Below are 22,250 nucleotides of genomic sequence, written 5' to 3'. Positions count from 1 at the left end.
ATTATTCTTTTATCATCTGCTATCACACTACTACTACTATTATTATTATTTTAGTTTACTTACATAAACGCTATGTCTAAGAGGGCCAAGAGTACAATGCTTATGGTAATGGTGATACTAAAAATAATTGAAACCTGATTATGGGCTGTGTGAGGATGTCGCCATCCTGGGTAAAGATCCTGTTCACTTGTCCCTCACAATCTAATTTACCAATATTCTGCTTCTGTTTGGTTTCTGTAATCAGCTTCTATGGCAGGCTTCTGCTTTTATAGAAAACTTTTCACCTTGCTTATTCAGGCAGCTGTGATTCCAACCCTTCTATCCTCGCCAGGAATGTTTAGACAGGTGATAAACCATTAAGAGAATTGTAAATTCTGATTTATTAACAAATCTACCAACCTGAGCTTCGGCCCATCTTAGATCCAAGTCTAGGCCACCTGATGCCGGACAAACACCTACCTTTGTGTGCTGGGAGGCCAGGGACAACGATGAGGAAACACAGGCAGCTGGGGAAGTTACTTTTGAGGATTCTGCACAGATGAAATAGTAAACACCGTTGAAAGCAAATGCTTTGAAAGCCATGTACGCTAGTCAAGTGGGAGACATTTTCTGTAAGGAGTCAGATATTTCAAGGTGTGTTTACATAAAAATATCCTGAAAATCTCTTCTATTCTGTTTCTTTTTTAAAGGGGTCTCAGGGCAGGACAGCAGCTGCAGGCTCTGGTGAGAAGGACACTGGGTCCTCTGGAGGACATGTTTCCATGGGGGTCAGCCCATCTGATCCAGCCCTCTACTTTACCTGACTCTGCTCAGCTACCTCAGAGCTGCCCTCCCTTGTGTCTCAGGGGAAGTTTCAAATCCTGTTTTTTTTTTTCTTCTTTCTTCAGATCTGTCTCTCAATGCACATTTTGCATGAGAAGACAGAGCCTATGTCTCCCATTACAAGTTATTATAAGGATGTGGGACACTAGTTGCTTGAAGACATTATTGGACTAAAGGAGTGAGGGGTGTGTGTAGAAGGTGAGCTATGGGAAGGTGATGGGAGGGTCCTGGGGGCTGAAGACTGCCGTTCAGGCTGTAGACGCTCGGGGACTCAGCATGGAGGTGGGCAGGAGGGCTGGCACACAACCACTTCTGCACACGCTCACACTTGTGCCTGTGGTGAGCAGATTTGAGGATGGTTTCAATGACAGCGAAGCTTTAGTGCAGTTCCCCTCACTGGAGACCAGGCAAGCTGGGAAACAGGCAGCCCCAACAGACCAACATCTATTTCTATACATCTACTGCGTTCTAGGGGTCTGTACTCCTTTGGTGTAAATGGGTTTATGCTTAGTCTTTAAGGCCTTGCTGTCCTCAGTGGCAGTCAGGGAGTGAGTAATGACTTTTCTGAGAAGGTATTTAAGGCAGCAGCTACAAATAGACCTTTTGGAAACACAGGGACATTTGGGTCCTGTAAGGAGGAGATGGTCTGTCAGGGGTTAGGAGGTGCCTGTCTCTTGCTTAGGGATGAAGTGGCTCAGAGGACCAGGATGGACAGAGCCAATCAGGCGTGCAGAGAAGGGGAGCAGTCAGCAGCAGAATTAAAGCACAAAACATGAGGGCCCAGCAGGATCAGAGACAGCCACCTACCATTCTCCTGGCTTTTCCTGGAGGAAGTAGCTGTGTGCGTTCTGTATTTCTCATCATGACAGACATTTCACAGGAAAAAAAAAACCATCTTCATATGAGGTAATCCCAACTTTAGGAGTCTGATTCTGCACAAAAGACATTTCTCTTTGATATCAATGAGCACAAGATGTTATGATAATATAAATGTGGGAACTGTGGCTACCTCACCTAACCACAGTTATTCTGAGGACCTCAAGTTGGAGTGCCATTCTGTAGCGCAGGCCCCCAGAGGGAGAGATGAGGGCATTTCCTGCCAAGCTTATGTTTGAACAATATGCATGCCTTGCTTTTAAATTGTCTTCAGCAGCGCCAGGTGCAGTATCCAACTTCATTTATTTCTTCTGTGACTTGGAATATTCTTGGAGAAGTACTATTTAAGGAACAAGATTCCCCTAACAGAACCAATGAGAAGGCTCTCTGTGCTTAAGCAGGTAGCCAAGGGAAACTGGGCCAGAGCCAGGTTCCCTGAAGTACCAGCCCGAAGCCAAGCTCGGCTTCCAGTAGAAGCTGAGAAGTTGAGGGTGGAGACTCAGAGAACAGCCTGCAGGGCAATATCTGAACCTATGATGCAAGGCAATTAGTTGAAGCCTAGAAGTCAACTCTCAGTAGACACGGGTGGTGGAGAAAGAGAGGGAGAGGACTTAAGGAAAAAGGTTCAGTTGGAGAACAGGCTTTTTTTTTTTTTTTTTTTTTTTTTTTTTCATGGCATCATAGGCTGAGAGTGCCTGCTGGTCGCTGTCAAGGGAGAAGAGCTTGACACATTACAGACCCCATGCCATTTTCTAGTGCACATTGTGTTTTCATTACTTACTTATTTATTTTTGAGTTAGAGTCTCAGGGATCCCAGGATGGCCTTGAACTCACACATAGCTGAGGATGACCTGGAACTTCTTACCCCATTGCATCAAACTCTCGAGTACTGGGATTACAGGCATGTGCCACCATGTGGTACACGAAATAGTGTCCGGGACTTTGTTGAATGTCAGGCAAGCAGTGTACCAACTGAACCTTAGCCCTAAGTTTTCTTTATTTTTCTGCCCTCCAAAAAAAATCATTCAGCCTTGAATTTCATTTCAAGTATATGATGTATTTTTAAAAACCCTCACAGGATTCATATTTTTAAATCTTGAATTCATTTTTAATTTTTACTTAATGGGTTTGGGTGTTTTTCCTGCACATTGGTCTGTTCCTGAATTCCATGCTTGGTGCCCAGGGAGGCCAGAAGACGGTGTTGGACCTTAGGCTATAGATGGTTTTGAGTGTGGGTGCTGGGAATTGAACCCAAGTTCTTGGGAAGAGCAGCTGGTGCTCTTAACCACCAAGCCATCTCTCCAGCCCCACATATAATATATTTTCCAAAGCCGAACTAATTCTGGTATAAAAACATACTTGGGTTAAAAGACATCTAAAGTGAACAATTTATTGTTTGATCAGGGAAGATTCAGCAGTATTTCAATGGAGTTAATATATAAATAAGAAGCTGACTGCATTATTCTGACTTGGATGAAGTGATGCAGAAATCCATAAAACATTCATTTCCCCATCATTTCTTCAGTGAGAGGTGAGGACCAGGCACGGTGAGAGACAAAGGATTCCAGAATGAACGAGTTGTCATCCTAAAACCAGGCTATGCTTTCTTAGGTAGAAATAGGCTTTATTTATTTGTTTTTTATTTATTAACTTATTTATTGTGTCATTGACATCCAATTCACAGACCCACAAGTGCCAGGCAAACCCTTTACCATTGAACTACAACCCTGGCCCCAGCATTATCATCAAACACTGTCCTTTGAGGGAAGTTCAATCCAGATCGACTGATTCCTGAGAAGCTGTTGCCTTGTTAGAAAAGAAAAACCTCCATTCTAGGAAGCAAGCATGTACTAAAGCCCCATGTGGAGTAATTGTGGCTGTGTTTGCAGCACACTGCTTTTGACTGACTTGCTGGCTAGTCTTATATCAATTTGACACACAAACTTGAGTTATCAGAGAGCAGGGAACTTCAACTGAGAAAATGCTTCCATAAGATCAGGATGTAGGGCTTTTTATTAATTAGTGATCAATGGGGAGTATTGCTGAAATTATTAAGGCCACTCCACATAGTTAAAAGGGAGGTTTATTTTGTTAGGTAACTTACAAATGAAGGGATAGTTAACAGCGTCTGGCAAAGGTATGGCACAGTCTGGCAGTGTTCTCTGGAGAACTCCAGCGTCCAGGGTCCCAGAGACAAGAGACACCTCTCCTTTCCATCCTGGGTCTTCACCTTCCTCCCTCAGCCCTGCCTTGTGGGCATGACCATTACCGAAGCCTCAATGGGGGTTGGAACTTCCAGGCCAAGGCTGGGATGGCTACCCACTACAGGGGAGGCTCCACCCCACTGTGGGTGATACAATCCCTGGGCTCCTGGTGCTGAACAAGCCATGGGGAGCAAGCCAGTAAGCAGCACCCTCCATGGCCTCTGCATCAGCTCCTGCCTCCAGGATCCTGCCCTGTTTGAGTTCCTGCCCTGACTTCCTTCAATAATGAACAGTGCTGTGGAAGTGTAAGCCAAATAAACCCTTTCTTCCCCAACTTGCTTTTTGGTCATAGCAATAGAAACCCTAACTAAGACAAGTTGGTACCAGCATAGTGGGGTATTGTGTGACAGACTTGACTATGTTTGGGGAGGATTGTGGAAGGACTTTGGAACTTTGGGCTAGAAGAGCCATTGAGTGTTGAGAGTCCTGTGGGCTGTTCTGTGGTAACTTGGAAGGTAAGAGTGTTGGGAGCAGGGCAGAAGATGGAGGCCTGGCTTGTGAAGTTTCAGAGGGAAGATTAAAGACTCTGTCAGGGCCATTTGCTACTTTGAATTCATATCCCGTGGTTCTGGTTAGCTGGGGCTGAAGAATCAGCTGTGATTAACAAGATACAAGAACTACTAATGTGCTGGGTGGTGGTGGCCCATGCCTTTAATCCAGGCGGATCTCTGTGAGTTAGAGGCCAGCCTGGGCTACAGAGTGAGTTCCAGGAAAGGCGCCAAAGCTACACAGAGAAACCCTGTCTCACCCCCGACCCCAAAGCACCACTAAAGCAAAACTTTGCTTTCCTGGGATACTTGATGCTGGCCAGCTGGAACTAAGAAATTAGCGGTGATTAAAAAGAGACCAGCATCGCTGAGATGAAATCTCCTGGGAAGTGTTTCCTGAGAGCACAGAGAAGCTGTGTTGCAGAGGTGGCCAAGGTTGTACCTCATGCTGGCAGCTGGACTTGGTAATGTGTACGAGTCACCCAGGTGGTACTGGTTTTGAAGGTATGAGGGGGTCATGGAGAGCAGCTGAGGCTTGGCACTGTGAGAGGCCATTGGTGAAGGTGCAGCCTCATTAGAAGTTGAAGGTCCAGGCCTGAAGGGGTCATGCATAGGAGCTGAGGCTTGATACCAAGAAGAGAGCCTATGAGAGGCTATTGGTGACAGTGCAGTCCAGCTGCCGTCCAGTGTCTTGGAGATGCCAGTACCATGGGATGGCCACCAAGAACAGCAGCAGTGGCAAGTGGAGCTGGTCAGAGCCTAGAAGACAAGCTGTGTGTGCTGCAGAGGGCAGAGCTGGAGAAGAGACCCAAGTTCCTTGTAGGAGACCAGAAGATGGAGAGTGAATTCTGAATAGTGGGACATTGAGTTATTAACACTGTTGGAGTCTGGTTTTGCTTTGTTCAAATTTTGACTGTGCCCTGTGTCTTCTCTCTTGAAGAAGGTATTTAATTTAATTTTGATTTTTACAGGATCCCACAGTTGAAAGACTTTGAACTTTTAGAAGATATACTGGATTTTTAGAGAGATTGGATACTTTAAAGAGATGGAAATTTTAGTGTGTTTGGGTTTGTGAAGACTGTGGGACTTTTAAAGTTATTTATGTTTTTTAAATAAATTTATTATTTTTATCTTATGCTCCCTGGTGTTTTGCCTACATGCATGTTTGCGTGAGGTGTCAGATCCTTGGTCCTGGGAACTGAACTTGGTCCTCTGGAAGAACAGCCAGTGCTTTTTACTGCTAAGCCATCTCTCCAGCCCCGTTATTTATGTTTTTAATGTGACATCTTAGGGATGAATAAGAAAGGAAGGGTTATGGCTTAATAGTGATGGGCTTGAGTGTCAGGTTGACCAGGGGTCAGTTGTGCTGGCTGATCTTATGTCAGCTTGATACACAAGCCAGCTATCCGCAAGGAGGGAAACCTCAACTGAGAAATGCCTCCATAAGATACGGCCACAGGGCATTTTAAAAATCAGTGATGGATGGACGAGGGCCCAGTCCACAGTGGGTGGTGGTTCTGGGTTCTATAAAAAAACAAAACAGGCTGAGCAAGCCATGGGGAGCAAGCCAGTAAGCAGCTCTCCTCCATGGCCTCTGCACCAGCTCCTGCCTTCAGGTTCCTGCCCTGCTTGTGTTCCTGTCCTGACTTCTTCATTGATGAACAGTGATGAGGAAGTGTAAGCCGAATAAACCCTTTCCTCCCCAAGCTGCTTTTTGGTCATGGTGTTTTGTCACAGCGACAGAAACCCTGACGAGGACATCTGGCATGCAGAAACAGAGCATGAGGGCAAACAGAGTCAGTGCCTTTAGAGCTTGGGGCAGGTTAGGACTTGATGTTTCTCTGTGACAATCAGAGCCACCCTGTGGACTTTGGTGGGGACAGACAGGGAAAGGGTGTAGGTAGGGGCCGCATCTTCTCAAAGCTGCCAGTTAATCCAGAGCAGGTACATCTGAGTCATTTTCATCTTTCATGTTCTTATGGAAGATTTAAAAATATGCAATCAGAGCTAAACCACATTTGAAAACATTTGACCTAGTTTACTCTTCACTGATTCTAAGTTAGGAAATGAAAGTGATCTAAAATGAGGTAGGTGGTGACAACATGAGTTCCACAACGTAAGTTTCGTCTGATTTAGGTGCAGCAAACACGAAGGTATCAGAGTTTAATTTTCTTTTTTTCTTTTCTTTTATTTTGAGACAGGGTTTCTCTGTGTAACAGTCCTGGCTGTCCTGGAACTCACTTTGTAGAGCAGGCTAGCCTTGAACTCACAGAGATTCACCTGCCTCTGCCTCCCAAGTGCTGGGATTAAAGGCATGCACCACCCCTGCCCAGCCAGAGTTTAATTTGTTAATAAAAAAATGCATGGGGATGATGTAATGGGTGTGCATGTTTTCAGTGTTTGATATTCAGTTTATTTTTACCAATGTTGGTTTTGTGAATGTATAAGAAATATGCTCAATTTTATATATGTTTCCTTTGAGATAGCACAGTATGTCCAGTTTATAGAATGTAAACTCAGTGCCAAATGAGTGGTCATTGATTCCGTGGAGGTAAACAGGATAATTCCAGGAAAGCACATGCAGTAGAAAGTAAAGACTCTTGTGGACAGAATTGTGGATGAAGTGGCATATTCATGGATGGTAGAAATGGAAAGTTCAATCAGACTTGGGTGGGCTTGTCTCTCCACCTGGGAAGGACCAGGAAGTACAAAAGGCAGCATGTAAAGAAGAAGGAAAATGTCATCAAGAGCCCCACAGCTCAGGCTGAGGACAAGGAGCCAAGGACCTGGAAGCACCCCTTCAAGGGTCCCCCTTTGTCATTGCGTTCTCTTGGCCGTGCTGGTGTTCATCCATCTGGCCATGCTGGTGTTCATCCACCTGGCCATGCTGGTGGTCATCCACCTGGCCATGCTGGTGGTCATCCACCTGGCCATGCTGGTGTTTATGCACCTGGCTGTGCTGGTGTTCATCCATCTGGCCGTGCTGGTGTTCATCCACCTGGCCATGCTGGTGTTTATGCACCTGGCCATGCTGGTGTTCATCCATCTGGCCATGCTGGTATTCATCCACCTGGCCATGCTGGTGTTCATCCACCTGGCCATGCTGGTGTTCATCCACCTGGCCATGCTGGTGTTCATCCACCTGGCCATGCTGGTGTTTATGCACCTGGCTGTGCTGGTGTTCATCCACTTGGCCGTGTTGGTGTTCATCTTCTGAGCAGAAGTAAGAAGTTAGGACAAGATGGTAAATGCAGATGAAGGAAGGCAGTCTGAACATGGCCTGAGTTGAAAGGATGCTGTACGGTACAGTTACCTGTTTATAACTGTCATTACCCTTGACAGTTTCCTTAAAGTCAGACAGTGTGTCTTGATCATCATCTTTCTATCTGGCTGTGAACCAATAGTTTGTGAACATATGAACACGACTCTGAAGACAGTAAGACTGAGAAATGGAAGTGAAGGGAGATGACGAGTTATTTAGTTTTGGAGATAGGTTCTCACAATATAGTTCTTGAATGCATGACCTTCCTGCCTCAGCCTCTCAAGTGCTGGAATTACAGATGTGTGCCATAACGCTTGGACAATTCTTATGACAGGACAAAACCGTATGTTTATATCTCTAGAAAGTACTTATAGAACCAAGTTTAAAGTGCAAACACTTACGTGTTAATTTAAGGTCTAGGAGGAGATGGTAAAGATTCATTCAACCCAACACATACATATCCAGACAGAGAGACACACAATGTGGGGGGGGAGAGACAGAGAGAGAGACAGAGAGACAGAGAGAGGGAGACAGAGTGAGGAGAGGGTATAAACCCATTTTTATAAACTGTTTCATGATAATGAAATAAAGGGACCAAATCATGTGCAGATATAGACAGATCATTTCTGGGCATGGAGGAAAATGAGAAATTCTGGTTTTGGGATGGGAGATCCTTGAAAGTTTAAGGAGGAAGAAGGGTGAGAGCTCTTATATTGCTGTGATGAAACATCACCACCAAGGTGACTTGTAGAAGACAGGGTTTATTTGGGCTTCTGGGTCCAGAGGATCAGAGCATCTGCTGGTGGAGTGCAGGCACCAGGTGACAGGCAGGCAGCTGGAGCAGAAGCCGAGGGCGCAGACCTTAAACTCCAAGCACGCAGCAGAGAGGGGGAGTAGAATGATGTGACTCTTCTAACTCTCAAAACTCACGGCCAGTGACACACTTCATTCAGCAAGGCCACACCTCCTACGCATCCCCCGGACAGCGCCACTAACTGGGGACCAGCCATTCAAATGCTTGAGACTATGGGGGGCATGTCATTCAAACCACCACGAGTTCCAAGGGTCAAACCATTGGAGAGACTTGCATTCTGGGTACTGAAATGGAGAAAGCAGTCAGTTTTGTGAATGTAATTGAAGAACAAGTGGACAGAGACGCTGGAGTCATAGACCTGGGCTTCCACAGTGATACACCGGGGAATCGGGACAGAAAGAAAGAAAAACTGTAATTGAGTGATGGTGAGGAGAGGGATGAAATGAGGAACTTGGAACTTTGAGAGTCACAGAGCAAGTAAAAAGTGAGATGGTCAAACGGTAGAAGAATCCTGGACATTAAAATGACCAGGTTGGCACCATTCAGACAGGACGAGTGATTCTATCTTGAAGGACGCCATACAATGCCTAAGTTAAGTTGAATGAGAGTGGATGGAGTTTGACATTGGAGGACTTTGACATCTGGTTCTGAATGACCCGGCACCATTAATGCTGGAGTTGGCTGTCAGGTCACTAGGAACTTAGACAGACAGGGGCGGAGGTGGCGGGTGTGTGTGTGGGGGTGGGGACGACGACACAGGACTGGGAACACAACACCCGAATGCAGGACAAATATGAACAGTGCAGATCAAAGCAACGAAGGTGGAAAAGGACGCATTTTAGGAATACCCTCTCAGTCTTTGGGCTCACGTGTCCCAGATCTCAGGAGCGCAGTCTCCACGCTCATCGGGGCCCACAGACATCACAGCTCTCAGTCCCCTGCTCACAGTGACTAGCGGAAAGTGGGCGTCGGACTCCCTTAGCCCGGCCTCCGCAGTTTCTCTACTTGAACTTCATGATTCTGCCAGCGTTTCCGACGTTTTTCTTCATCCCCTAGCTCGCCCAACCACTTCCGCATTAAAAATGAATCCCTCGACCTTCGTACCACTTATTGATGCTTTTTATATCTATTTACTAAACACCCTGGAGCCTGGCTTCTGCTTCACTGACACTGACACACTGACAGTTACCTTACTTTTACACATGTCTGGAAAAAGATGATTTCAGAGCATGAGGAACCAGCTGTGGGTGTGAACAGCTGTGGGTGTGAGCATGCCAGGATAAAATCGGCTCAAGCATATTCTTCTGAAGATTGATCACTGGAGTCTCAATTGTTGCTTAAAAATCTTCACAACCAAATTTAGATTTCACAAATGATGACTCTGTCTCTATCCTTTTAGAGATGGAATTGACTTTCTTCTCTCTCTCTCTCTCTCTCTCTCTCTCTCTCTCTCTCTTCCTCCCTCCCTCCCTCCCTCTCCTCTATGCTCTGTGGGATTTAAACCTAGGATCTCATGCATGGTCCAGTTAACATGGTCTACTTAACAAAACATCTTATTAAGGTATGTCTGACATGTAAAATGCTGTACATGATTGGTTTGGAGATGTGTGAACTCATAAAACTATCACCATAGTTGATGTTATTAATTGTACATAAATTTGTTCATTGCCTCCAAAACACAGCATACTTAACACAATTCCATACAGGCGTTAAGGTAAGACATGCTGTAAGGTGGACAGACAGAACTTACTCATATATTATTGGGAGCTGCTGGTAGCAAAAGGTCATGGGAGTATACAGTAGGGGACAGCTAGTGTTCAAAAGGTCAACCTATCAGAACCAAGTGTGTTAAGGTAAGGTGGACAGACAGAACTTACTCATATATTATTGGGAGCTGCTGGTAGCAAAAGGTCATGGGAGTATACAGTAGGGGACAGCTAGTGTTCAAAAGGTCAACCTATCAGAACCAAGTGTTCTGGTAAAGGACTAAGCCAGGGGACCGGAGAGATGGCTCAGAGGTTAAGAGCACCGACTGCTCTTCCAGAGGTCCTGAGTTCAATTCCCAGCAACCACATGGTGGTTCACAACCATCTGTAATGAGATCTGGCACCCTCTTCTGTATACATAATAAATAAATCTTTATAAAAAGGACTAAGCCATCACACAAGGTGTGTTGGAGTTATTGCCTTTTGAATGAATTGGCTGTTTCTTGGAAACTTCTTATGCAATAACAGTTATGATTCTCCCCATCACCATGCGTCTTCATGTAATGTATATGTGTATATGTAATCTCATGACTACATCTCAATCTGATGGGCACATATATCTGTGAGTGGTCAGGAAGATGACTTTTCACCTAGGTGTATAATTTTGATATATAGAAAATATGCTAGAATATGCTTCATAGCCAGGTTCATTGTCCCATGATACTGTAGACACTTACTGCCTGCTTTGTTCCTTTTGCTCAGACTAACACAGAAAATAATAATCTCTCCTCAGTCTAACAACAAACTGCATTTAGCTCATTTCAAACTGCATTTAACTGCATGCATTTAGCTCATTTTTACCTCAGAGCAAATTCAAATTAGACTAAAGGCTTTTGGTAATAAATCATTTAAAAAATTTTACAGTTATGCACAAGGTCAGAGTCTCAGGTGTCTTGCCAAGGTTACTAACACAAAACACCCTAAGAAAAGCCTGCCAGTTCTTCTCTTGCCAAGTCTGCTGATAAAAAGCTATGTCTCAGTTTGTTGCACTGGGCACTGGCCCCTCCCTCTGGTCCTAAGACCTTGGAACCTTGTGTTACCATGGTAATGGCTCTGCTCCTTGTTGTCTATTCTAGGAATGACCTTGAGGTTTTTAAAACTTTTCTCAGGATATCAAGGAATCTCCTGTTAGAAATGTACGGGTAGTCAGGCAAGAGAGGAGCTAAGACTGAGAGCTGAGAAGAAGCTGTAGATGTAGAGAAGCAGGAGAACAAAGCAGAGATGAGGAAGCTTACTTAGAACAATAAAGTGGATGGACCGAAAGAGCACAGTGTGCATAGATTTGTTGATATACCCTCAGATAAGCAAATTTATTCATAGATAAGCAGATTTCCCAGCTGGCTGTAGATTCTTCCGGGGACGCTAGGAGAAGTCTATTTGGGGCTGGACCCCAATAGCTTTCATTAATATATCAAAATGCTTTGTACCTTTTAACAGCAACTCCCCATTTTTCTTACCTCTGGCCAAAAGTCTCACACCTGTCAGTCTTTCTGCTTCTTTTCCTAATGCAGTAGCAGTTTTTCTGAGCCTACTTTATTTCACAAAGCATATTGTCCCTCAGGCATAGCATGTTGTTGCCTAAGCCAGGATTCCCTTCTTTATGAAGGCAGAATATTAATTCATTATTGTGTGTGTATGTATGTATGTTCTAGTTTAACTGTATGTGTGTATGTACCTATTCATGTGCATGCATGTGCATGACTGTGAATGTATGTGGGGGCCAGAAGTTGAGATAGTCTCAACCTGAAGCTTGATGGTCTCTTCTAACCTAGCTCCTTGTAAGCGCCTGTCTCTATGTCTATCTTCCAGTGCGGGGCTTACAGGTATGTGGGTCCCAGGGAATCACTTTACTGTTTGAGCCAACTTTGTAGTTTGTGCATGCATACACACACACACACACACACACACACACACACACACACACACTTTGTCTATTCATTCGTCAATATATATTTAGGGTGTTTCTGTGTTTTGGCTGCAGTGAACATTTGGATGTGTTTTTTAGATGCTTATATGAATTCCCTTCAGTAGATAACCAGAGATGTGGGGGTACTGGATTATATAATACTTGCACTTTTATTTTATATATTATGAATCTCAGCATGATCAGGGATGCTCACAAAGTCCTAGCCTAGCTGAGGAGCTATTAACAAGATGAATGCCTGGCCAGTGTGGTAGTTTCAGTGAGGATGGCTCCCATAGGTTCATGTGTTTGAATATTTGGTCACTAGTTAGTGGAATTGTTTGGGAAGGATTAGGGGTGTGGTCTTGGTGAAGGAGGTGTGTCATGGGGGCAGGCTTTAAGACCTCAAAAACTTCCTGCCATCCCTAGTACGCTCTTTACTTTCTGTTTGTGGTTCAAAATGCAAACTTCAGCTATTCCTATTGCTATGCTTTCACCCCACCATCATGGACTCTAGCCCCCTGAAACTGTAAGCCCAATTAAAGGCTTCATTTTATATGTTGCCTTGGTGATGGTGTTTTATTAAAGCAGCAGAAAAGTAACTAAGACAGGGAGGGAGTATCAGTTTTTTAACATTCTACCCAGACTTCAGCAGATGGTTCTACACTTGGGCATATACAGGTGGCACTAAGTGGACACAGTGGATTAAAAAAAAAAAGAGCAATGAAGTTGTGAGGGAAAAGTGGTGTCAGGGGTGTCTTAGTCAGGGTTTCTGTTGCTGTGAGGAGACATCAAGACCACAGCAACTCTTATAAAGGAAAACACTTAATTGGGGCTGGCTTGCAGTTCAGAGGTTTAGTCCATCATCATCATAGTGGGGAGCATGGCAGGGTGCAGGCAGACGTGGTGCTGGAGAAGGAGCTGCTACATGTTGATATGCAGGCAACAGGAAGTAGACTGTCTCACCAGGTGTGGCTTGAGCATATTTGAGACCCAGAAGCCCACCTCCACACTGACACACTTCCTCCAATAAGACCTCACCTGCTCCAACAAGGCCACACCTCCTAACAGTGCCACTCCCTTTGGGGGCCATTTTCTTTCAAACCACCACACAAGGGTAGTGTGCCCTCCATTTCTGGATTGTAGTTCATTCTGGATATAGTCAAGTCGACAACCAAGAATAGCCATCACACAGGATCCTTCTCAAAAGCCCACTGGAGTTTGTCCTTACACATTTGGTTGGGCTCCACCACTCTCAAGGCCAGGCTCCATGCTCAGCAATAGATGGCCAACACAAATCAAACTCCATGATACTTTTGGAGGTTTCTTTGGTCTCCTAATGCTTTATTTGGGGTCCCCTCCAACACACACTTTTTTTCTTACCCTGCAAGTCTTTTGCTTATGTGTAATGGTTTCCAATGTTGTGTTTTTATGTTTTTGTGTTTTCTGTGTTTGTCAGTGTGTGTGTGTGTGTGTGTGTGTGTGTGTGTGTGTGTGTGTCTATTTGTGTTTCTTGTGTCTTTTCATTGCTCTTTGTTTTTATGTTTATTTTGTTCTATTCAGGTTTGTTTCTATTTTATCTTATTATTTGTTTTTCTGTTTGTTTATTTTGTTCTATTCAGGTTTGTTTCTGTTTTATCTTATTATTTGTTTTTCTGTTTATTTGTTTATTTTGTTCTATTCAGGGCAGGGAGGATCTTGGAGGAGTTGGGGGAGGGGAACCATAATCAGAATTCATTGTATGAACAAAACTTTTCAATAAAGAAAAACTTGGGTTTCATTTGGTTAGAATGATGCCACAAAATAAGTGATTCTTGGCTTTTTCCATCTTCTGGTTTTATCCTTCCTCAGAATGATGGATTTTTTTCAAAAGAAGATCTGAGTGTTTTGGTTAAGCTCCTCCTGTGGATCACTGATTAGTGACGTCATGCACATGCAGTTAGCACGCCAAGGAGAGGCTGTAGACTTCCTTTCTCTTCAGCAGCTTCATTCTTTAGTGAGCACCCCCAATTTGTCACAAACTACTGCACAGCTCCCCAACTGTTTGGTGATCTTTCCAACAGTCCCCTTTTATAAAGAAGGTTTTGATTCTACACGGCTATCCAACAGTCTGGGGGAGAGTTGGAGAGGCCAATCAATGGTTAAGAGCACACAGTGCTATTGTAGAGAACCTGAGTTTGTTTTCTCAGCAACTATTTAAGGGGGCTTACAATAGTCTGTAAATCTAACCATGGGGCATCCGATGCCTCTGACCTCCATAGGTCTCAGGTCATGAAGAACCTCAGGAAAGTGTTGGAAGACACTCTTTGCTTGAGATAGTTGGTAGATTAGGATACGATGTGAGAGTGGCTGAGTTACAGAGCTCAGTTTACATTCAGTAATTCTCTGTGCTAAATTTGGAGTCCTACGAGGAAACTAGTGAACCTCAAGACTTGGAGTGAGAAATATTTAGACAGAAGCATGTGAAAACCTTAAACCCCTCGAACCATCTTTGCTTGGTACTATGCTGGCTTTTTTTTTTTTTTTAAATTCATTGATTTGGTTAAGATACAGTTGTTCTGTTGAATGTTAGTCTGTCTGAATCTGTTTTTTTCCTTTTCTTTTTTTTTGATTTTTTTATTATTATGTGTTTTAATTTTACACATCAGCCATGGGTTCCCCTGTCCTCCCCCCTCTTGCCCCACTCCCACCTTCCCCCCAGCCCCTCCCCTCCATTCCCATGTCCTCCAGGACCAAGACACCCCTGGGGACTCATTTAAACCTGGTGGATTCAGTACAGGCAGGTCTAGTCCCCTCCTTCCAGGCTGAGCATGTGTCCCTGTGTAAGCCCAAGGTTCCAAACAGCCAGCTCATGCACCACAGACAGTTCCTGGTCCCATAGCCTGGGAGCCTCCCAAACAGATCAAGCTATTCAATTGTCTCACTTATCCAGAGGGTCTGATCCAGCTGGGGGCTCCACAGCCGTTGGTTCATAATTCATGTGCTTCCATTCAATTGGCTATTTGTCCCTGTGCTTTTTGCAATCTTGGATTCAACAATTCACACTCTTAGAGTCCCTCCTCTTTCTCGGCAATTGGACACCTGGAGCTCTACCTGGGGCCTGGCTGAGGATCTCTGCATCCACTTCCATCCGTTATTGGATGAGAGATCCAAGATGACTGTTAGGGTGTTTAGTCATCTGATCACCAGACTAGGTCAGATCAGGCTTTCTCTCAACCATTGCCAGCAGTCCACAGAGGATATATTATTGTGGATTTCTGGGGACCTCTCCAGCACTCTGCCTATTCCTGTTCTCCTGTGGTCATTATTTATCATGGTCTGTTATTCCTCATTCTCCCTTTCTGTTCTTGATCCAGCTGGGATCTCCTGATCCCCTAAGCTTTCTTTCCCTCAAACCTTGCCCTTCATTACTCCCACTGTCATCTAGGTTGTTCATGTAGATCTCATCCATTTCTCTGTCATTGGGTGATCCCTGGGTCTTTCCTAGGGTCCCTGAATCTGTTTTATAAATGTGGTTACAATTTAAGACAAGAGATTTTAATAAAAAACATTGTTCTTCACAGTGTGATTTGGCTCCAGTGTGATTTTTTTTTATACCATGCAGCTTATGGCTTTATATGCTTAGAGGTAAAAATTTTAATTATTTTTATTTTTGATATTATAATTGCATCATTTCCCCCTCCATTTCCTCTGTCCAAACCCTCCCATATATCTCTTTTTGCTTTCTTTCAGATGAATGGTGTCTTTTTCATTAATTCTTGTTACATGCATATACATATATGTATATACATGTATATTCCTAAATATAACCTATTCAGTCTGTATAATGTTACTTGTATGTAAATTTTCATGGCTGGTCATTTGGTTTTGGGTAACCAGTTGATGTGCTCTTTCCTGGGGAAGACTATTTTTTTTAACCTTTTTTTTTTTTTTTCTGGGAGAGGGGTTCTCTGTGTTGTTTTTGGTGCCTGTCCTGGATCTCGCTCTGTAGACCAGGCTGGCCTTGAACTCACAGACATCTACCTGGCTCTCTCTCCTGGGTGCTGAGATTAAAGGCATGTGGCACCACTGCCTGTCAAAGACTATTTTTTTGGTTCTCAAAATTCTTAATTTCCTGTTGCTCTTTATGTAGAGTTGAGTGGCCTTTCCCCCATTCACTTTGTTGTTTAAAGGTAAAGATTTTTTTGTGGAAGAAAGAATTAATTGAATTTATACTAAGTAGTTAAGGTCAAAATAATTGTTGACTTTTTGCCTGCTAAGAGTCAGGAGCCTTAGAGACACGGCTCAGCAGGTAACAACACACACCCTCACACTGTTTTTGCTGAGGACCTGAATTCCATACCAGTATTCACACCAGGTGTCTCAACCTCCCATAACTCCAACTCCAGGGGATCCTAATCCATATGGCCTCAACGGAACCCCAGACACACATACACACACATAATTAAAAATGAAAATAAAAAGTACTTAAAAAATTTATCAGATAAAATAAGACTATTTTGTTTAACCTACAGACTGAAGAATCAAATCAGAATAAGTTTGACCTGGTCATGGACTACAACACAGAGTAGCAATCTGCCAGTACACCTTTGGATTCAGTAATTAATACTTCATTTAGAATTACTGCTTAATATAGTCACTCGAGAATATTTTTTTCCAGATTTTGAATAATAATGACTTTAGCCCTGAATATGTATCATTTTAGTATTTTAGTCTAGAGAATGTAAATAGCATTAAAGTTTAGTAAGACTAACTTGAGAAATTATCAGTGTTTCTGCTCTTTTGGGGATTTTTTTTATTATTGCATTTTATTTATGAAAGGTCCTTATTATGTGTGCCATAATGACAGTTTGTGAGGTGTTGGTGACCAAACCCAAGGCTTCATGAAGGCTCTACCAACTGAGCTGCTCCCTGAGCTCAGGTCTTGTTCTCTTTCCAAGGTCTGGATTTGAACATGCAGACATTTGAACTTTTGTTTATTAATAGCCATTTAATGATAGATGTTTGTTTTCCCCAAAGACTTCATTGAAGTTTTTCACAGTTTTAGCATGCAACATTTTTATGTCTACAATAGTCTACACAGAGTTTTGAGTTTTTGTTGACCTAAAATTTTCTTTCCTTTTTAGTAAAGTTGTCAAGTTCTCATTAGAAAATTCACTAAGTCCTCAGGGTTAGATTCAGAATCTCCTGAAGTGATCATTGGACTCCCCCCCTTTTTTTTGTGGGAGCAAGGGAATCCTGAACCTAGCTAGGGCTGCGGACTGACTAGTCAAGTATTCTACCACTGTGCTGTGTTCCCAGCACGTATCTGTCCATTCATATTACTCTCCTCTGTGGAGTTCTGTCTTCACATTCTGTTCCAACCAACAGAGTGTACACTTTTCCAATAAAAATCCAAATCTAGAGCCCATTCATACCTTGGAATGATGAGATTAGATGTTCAGTCAAGCCACGGAAGATCCCCCCCCCCCAATACCTGAGACTGTGTTTGAAGGATGTGGGATAAAAGCATATAACCAGGCCATTTTACATAGTCCACTGCCTACAGCAGGTACTTTCTCAGCGTCCTCCTGACAGCCGCCTTCACCTCCTTGTTTTTCAGGCTGTAGATGAGGGGGTTCAGCATGGGGGTCACTGCGCTGTACTGCAAGGACAAGAGCAAATCCAGGGAGGACCCAGAGGGGGGCATGAGATAGCAGAGAAATCCTGACCCAAAGAACAAAATCACCGCAGTGAGGTGGGACGAGCAGGTGGAGAAGGCTTTGCTTCTCCCCGTGGTGGAGCTGATGCTCAAGATGGTGGAGACAATGCGGGCATAGGAGAAGAAGATTGGGATAAAGGTTCCCAGCCCGTGCAATAAACTGGAGCAGAGCAGGACATCAACGGTGATAGAGATATCTGAACAGGACAGGGGGAAGAGGGCAGGCAGCTCACAGGTGTAGTGGTGAATGGTCTGAGCCTCACAGAAGTCCAGGTTGACAGCCAAGAGCACAATGATGGTTGCATTGAGAGAGGCCACGCCCCACGAGACCAACACAAGCCTCACACACAACTCAGTTCTCATCACCTGGCTATAGAGCAGTGGATGGCAGATGGCAGCATGGCGGTCATAAGCCATGACTGACAGCAGGCAGGCTTCAGTCCCAGAAGAAAAAAACACGAAGAAGACCTGAGCCAGGCAGCCCTCGACTGAGATGCTCTTCTTCACAGACAGGAAGTCCTTCAGCAGCTTCGGTATCGTGACGGACGAGAAGCAGAGGTCTATACACGATAGGTTGCTTAAGAAGAAGTACATGGGCGTGTGGAGGTGGGAGTCAGCCCCGATCACCAGCATCATCATCAGGTTCCCCATCATGGTGAGGAGGTAAATCCCCAGGAAAAGCACGAAAAGTAGAGCCTCGATCAGGGGGTCGTCAGAGAGCCCCGTGAGAAGGAACTCTGTGATGGCGCTGTGGTTCCTCCAGGCCATTTGTGATTATTTCCTTGGAATAAAGCGGAAAGAGAGGTGAGGTTTCCTATGGTTTTTCGTGTTAGCTGGGCCATCACCATGCCTGCATTTTCATTTCCCCTTGCTCTGTTTGAACCTGAGCTCCCGCGTGTCAGGCTGCTCTCCGGACACCTTGCCGTCACTACTCTCTGCTCACAGTGTTTACCCAGTTCAGAGAATCCCATTCCTGCTCCACAGGCTTGACTAGACATGAAATACCGCTGGGTTACTTAGACATGGAGCTTTCCCTACATGTTCTACAGCAGCTCGGAAATCCATTGCATTGCATATACAATGGCTGTTCTGAACTTCCCACTCGCCCGCATTCCTCCTTCAGGATAAGCCAAAGATACTTACCAGTATGTGAAATCTTATTAACATTAAAAATTGTATTCAGAGGGCTTTCTTCCTCTTCCTGTTTGTTCTCGCAGCAATTCCAGGAAATGGTTCCAGTCTCTGCAAGCTGTTTTCATTCTACCCTTGGGAAAGGTGACAGTGGATGGTGTTGATGTCAAGTAGAGGGGCCAGGGGAAAAAACCCCTTGTTTTCCTAATTCTTAGTCCAGTATTTCAGGTGGGTTCCACACCGATAAAGACCAATTTTCCAACCACAGTATTTTGGAACTTTCCTTACTTACCCTAACTTGACTTCCAGTCATTCCCTCCTCTCTTTTATTACATTTATTTTTTGAAGCTTGAGGAAAATTTTATTAGAATTAAAAACGAGAAACCCAGGACACCAAGCTGTAAATCCTCGCAGCTCCCTGGAGGAGAGAGATGGAGGAAGACAGCCATGCTGTTTGAGTTAGGTCCAGAGGTCAGCCACCTGGTGGACAAGCAGCCTCGAGTCAGGGAGGAGAGTCTTAGGGAAGGTGAGAACCTCACATACTAGAGGAAGCTTGCTTAGTTCCTGGCCAGCATCAGAAAGAAAGAGATGAAAAAGGACAGGTCACACCTTCCTGATTCAGGACTTTGAAAGGCTGGCAGGCGGACCCAACAGACGTTCATGGTGGCTCTGGACTGCCTGCATGGAAGGCGGAATTTTCCGTGTGTGTGTGTGTGTGTGTGTGTGTGTGTGTGTGTTTTAAGACAAGGTCTTTATATACTCCAGTCCGACTTTGAGCTCGTTATTTATCTGAGGGTGACCCTGACCTCCTGATTCTTCTCTGATGCTGGAGTTACAGCATGCTGGCTCATTGATTTTCTTGGAGAACAAAAAGCTTCTCTCTTGGGGCTTCACCCATACTGCCATTCATTTCAATGTCCTCTTTTATTCTATTGGTCGGAACTCATATCCGCCTTTCAACCTCAATGCATACCTTGTTTTTTCTTCCTCAGTGATAGCTTAAATTCTGCTCCCAAGGGCAGACCCATCAGCTAAAGCTAAAGAGCATCTTAGACCCTAGTCACAGCCCCCCTTGAATGCGTACAAACTGAGGCGTGTGTGTGTGTGTGTGTGTGTGTGTGTGTGTGTGTGTGTGTATGCACACGTGCAATTTCAGCTTGGTCCACAGATGCTGAAGCTTGGACATTGATAGTCACAACTTTTGATGACCCTGCATGAATAAGTGTATAAAAGTTTACAAAAGCAATGTGAGGTGATACATTTGTTCTATTGTTTTCAAGGACTTGGATATTTAAAATCAAGGACTTGGATAATTAATCAATAATTAACCTATTCTTTCACTGTTAGTCACAAGGAGATGCCAACAATGTCTTTGGGGCGCATGGAGTTTCACCCAAGAAGAATGTAGTATTTCTAAGGAATATTTTTCCTTATAACATTCATGTATTGTATGAATGAAAGAATACATCTTTTTACATTGGATGATTTTAGAAGCATCATAAAGAAAGGATCCAGCCCTCCTCATCATCTCGAAGGGCATTTCAAACTGATTCCAGAGTTATTTTGTTTATGTGTGTGTGTGTGTGTGTGTGTGTGTGTGTGTGTATGTGTGTGTATGTGTGTGTATGCGTTGTGTGCATGTGAAGGTCAGAGGTTAATGTGAGGTGTCTTCCTCAATTGCTCTCTGTCTTTTGAGTCAAGGTCTCTCACTGAACCCTAGACTCCCTGATTCAGCTCTAGTGGCTGTCAAGCAAGACTGGGTATTCTGTCTCCATTTCTCCAACACAGTATTATAGGCATGCACCACTGGCCAGAGCTTTTTATGTGGGTTCTAGGGATTTTTTTTAAATTAAAAATTTCCATACAATATATTCTGACATGGTTGTCTTCTCTCATCTTCTCCCAGATCCTCCCCACCTCTCCCCACCTGCCAAACTCCATGCCTTCTTTCTATCTCTCTCTAGAAAACAAGCAGGTAAATAAAAAAACCAAACCAGAATAAAACAAAGCAAACAAACAGAGGGAAAAACAAAATAAAAAACACAAGAAACATCCATATGCAGCAACATATACTCGTGCATCATACAAACCCCAGAAAACCACATTCTTGGAAACCATAATATATAAACAAAAGACCAATGAGGCTAAAACAATGCCCAAATAAAGCATTATGAGACAAAACATCCCCCAAACTGCCATTGAGTTCACTTTGTGTTGGCTTTTGGGGGACCGCCAGGTTGCCTAAGGGATGAACCAGCCTAGGTCAGATTCTAGTAAAACTTTTCTAAATTCTAAGTAAAAAGTCCCAACCGAGCTAAATATCTCAGTTTCCACTCACTATTTTGGGTGAAATTTTTGCATGAATCCTAAGTGGTCTAATAAAAGCCTAGAGCCAGATATTGGAGTAAATGCTGAAAGATCAGAGGAGACAAGCCACCGTCACCTCTCACCTCGCCAACTCCTCAGCCGATCCTGTCTCCACGAATCCTCAGATTGAATGCCTCTGAGTCCTCTGCTGAAAAAACTCTTGTTCCTATCTCCTCACGCCTCATATGCCTGTCTCTGCCCAGCCATTTCACTTCTTGTCTCAACCTTCCGAGGGCTGGGATGTGTGCTTCCCAAATACTGGTTTAAAGGTGTGTGCCACCACTGCCTGACCTCTATGTTTAATCTAGTGGCTGGCTCTGTCTTCTGATCTTCAGGCAAATTTTATGAGAGTACAACAAAATATCACCACATGAAATACTTGGGCTTAATTTTATACTGACACTTAGATTCATGTTGGATTTATACACAGATGGGTCAGAACAAAAGACTGATGTTCAAGAAGGGATGATTAAGAGTAAGAATTAGGAAGAGAGGATTTTAGAAGGGTCCCAGATAGTTTCTCACCTGCTGGTTGTTTGGAGATGTATTTGGAATAAGAAAGTGAGTGAAGTGTAGGTTTAGAAGGTCAGCCTGGACAAGGTGGCTTAGAGTATCTTTGGAGCTTGGGGCAGACTGTAGGACTTAGGATGAGGCTCTCTCCAGGTGTCTCCTGTGCTCATCCATATGATTCATACCGTCTCATAGTTTGGTAGTTTCTATCATCGAAAAGCTTGCTAATGGGGGTTCTGTGCAAGTGGAGAAGTAGCTCCAATAGTTTCTGATATTCTTGCACCCTAGCAGGAGGTTTTCTTTTGGAGCCCTAAAGCATGGAGAGATTTATGCACGGGCTTTAAGA

The 22,250-nt window shown here is 43.9% G+C and overlaps 1 protein-coding gene across 1 annotated transcript; it reads right to left on the bottom strand.

Annotated features, from left to right (window-relative positions):
- Positions 1 to 17,737: 17,737 nt before the first annotated feature.
- Positions 17,738 to 18,665, bottom strand: LOC118596670 (olfactory receptor 8S1-like). The gene has a single exon (XM_036207531.1). It carries the CDS (start codon positions 18,662 to 18,664, stop codon positions 17,738 to 17,740), a length of 927 nt encoding a protein of 308 aa, XP_036063424.1. The 5' UTR covers position 18,665.
- Positions 18,666 to 22,250: the final 3,585 nt, after the last annotated feature.

Source organism: Onychomys torridus, chromosome 16 (assembly GCF_903995425.1).
Source record: "Onychomys torridus chromosome 16, mOncTor1.1, whole genome shotgun sequence".
Lineage (NCBI taxonomy): Eukaryota > Metazoa > Chordata > Mammalia > Rodentia > Cricetidae > Onychomys > Onychomys torridus.
This window is presented reverse-complemented; position numbering and strand designations above follow the sequence as displayed.

What these genes read in the sequence shown, in the direction of transcription:
- LOC118596670 (XM_036207531.1), bottom strand. Translation starts at nt 18,664, where the DNA reads ATGGCCTGGAGGAACCACAGCGCCATCACAGAGTTCCTTCTCACGGGG.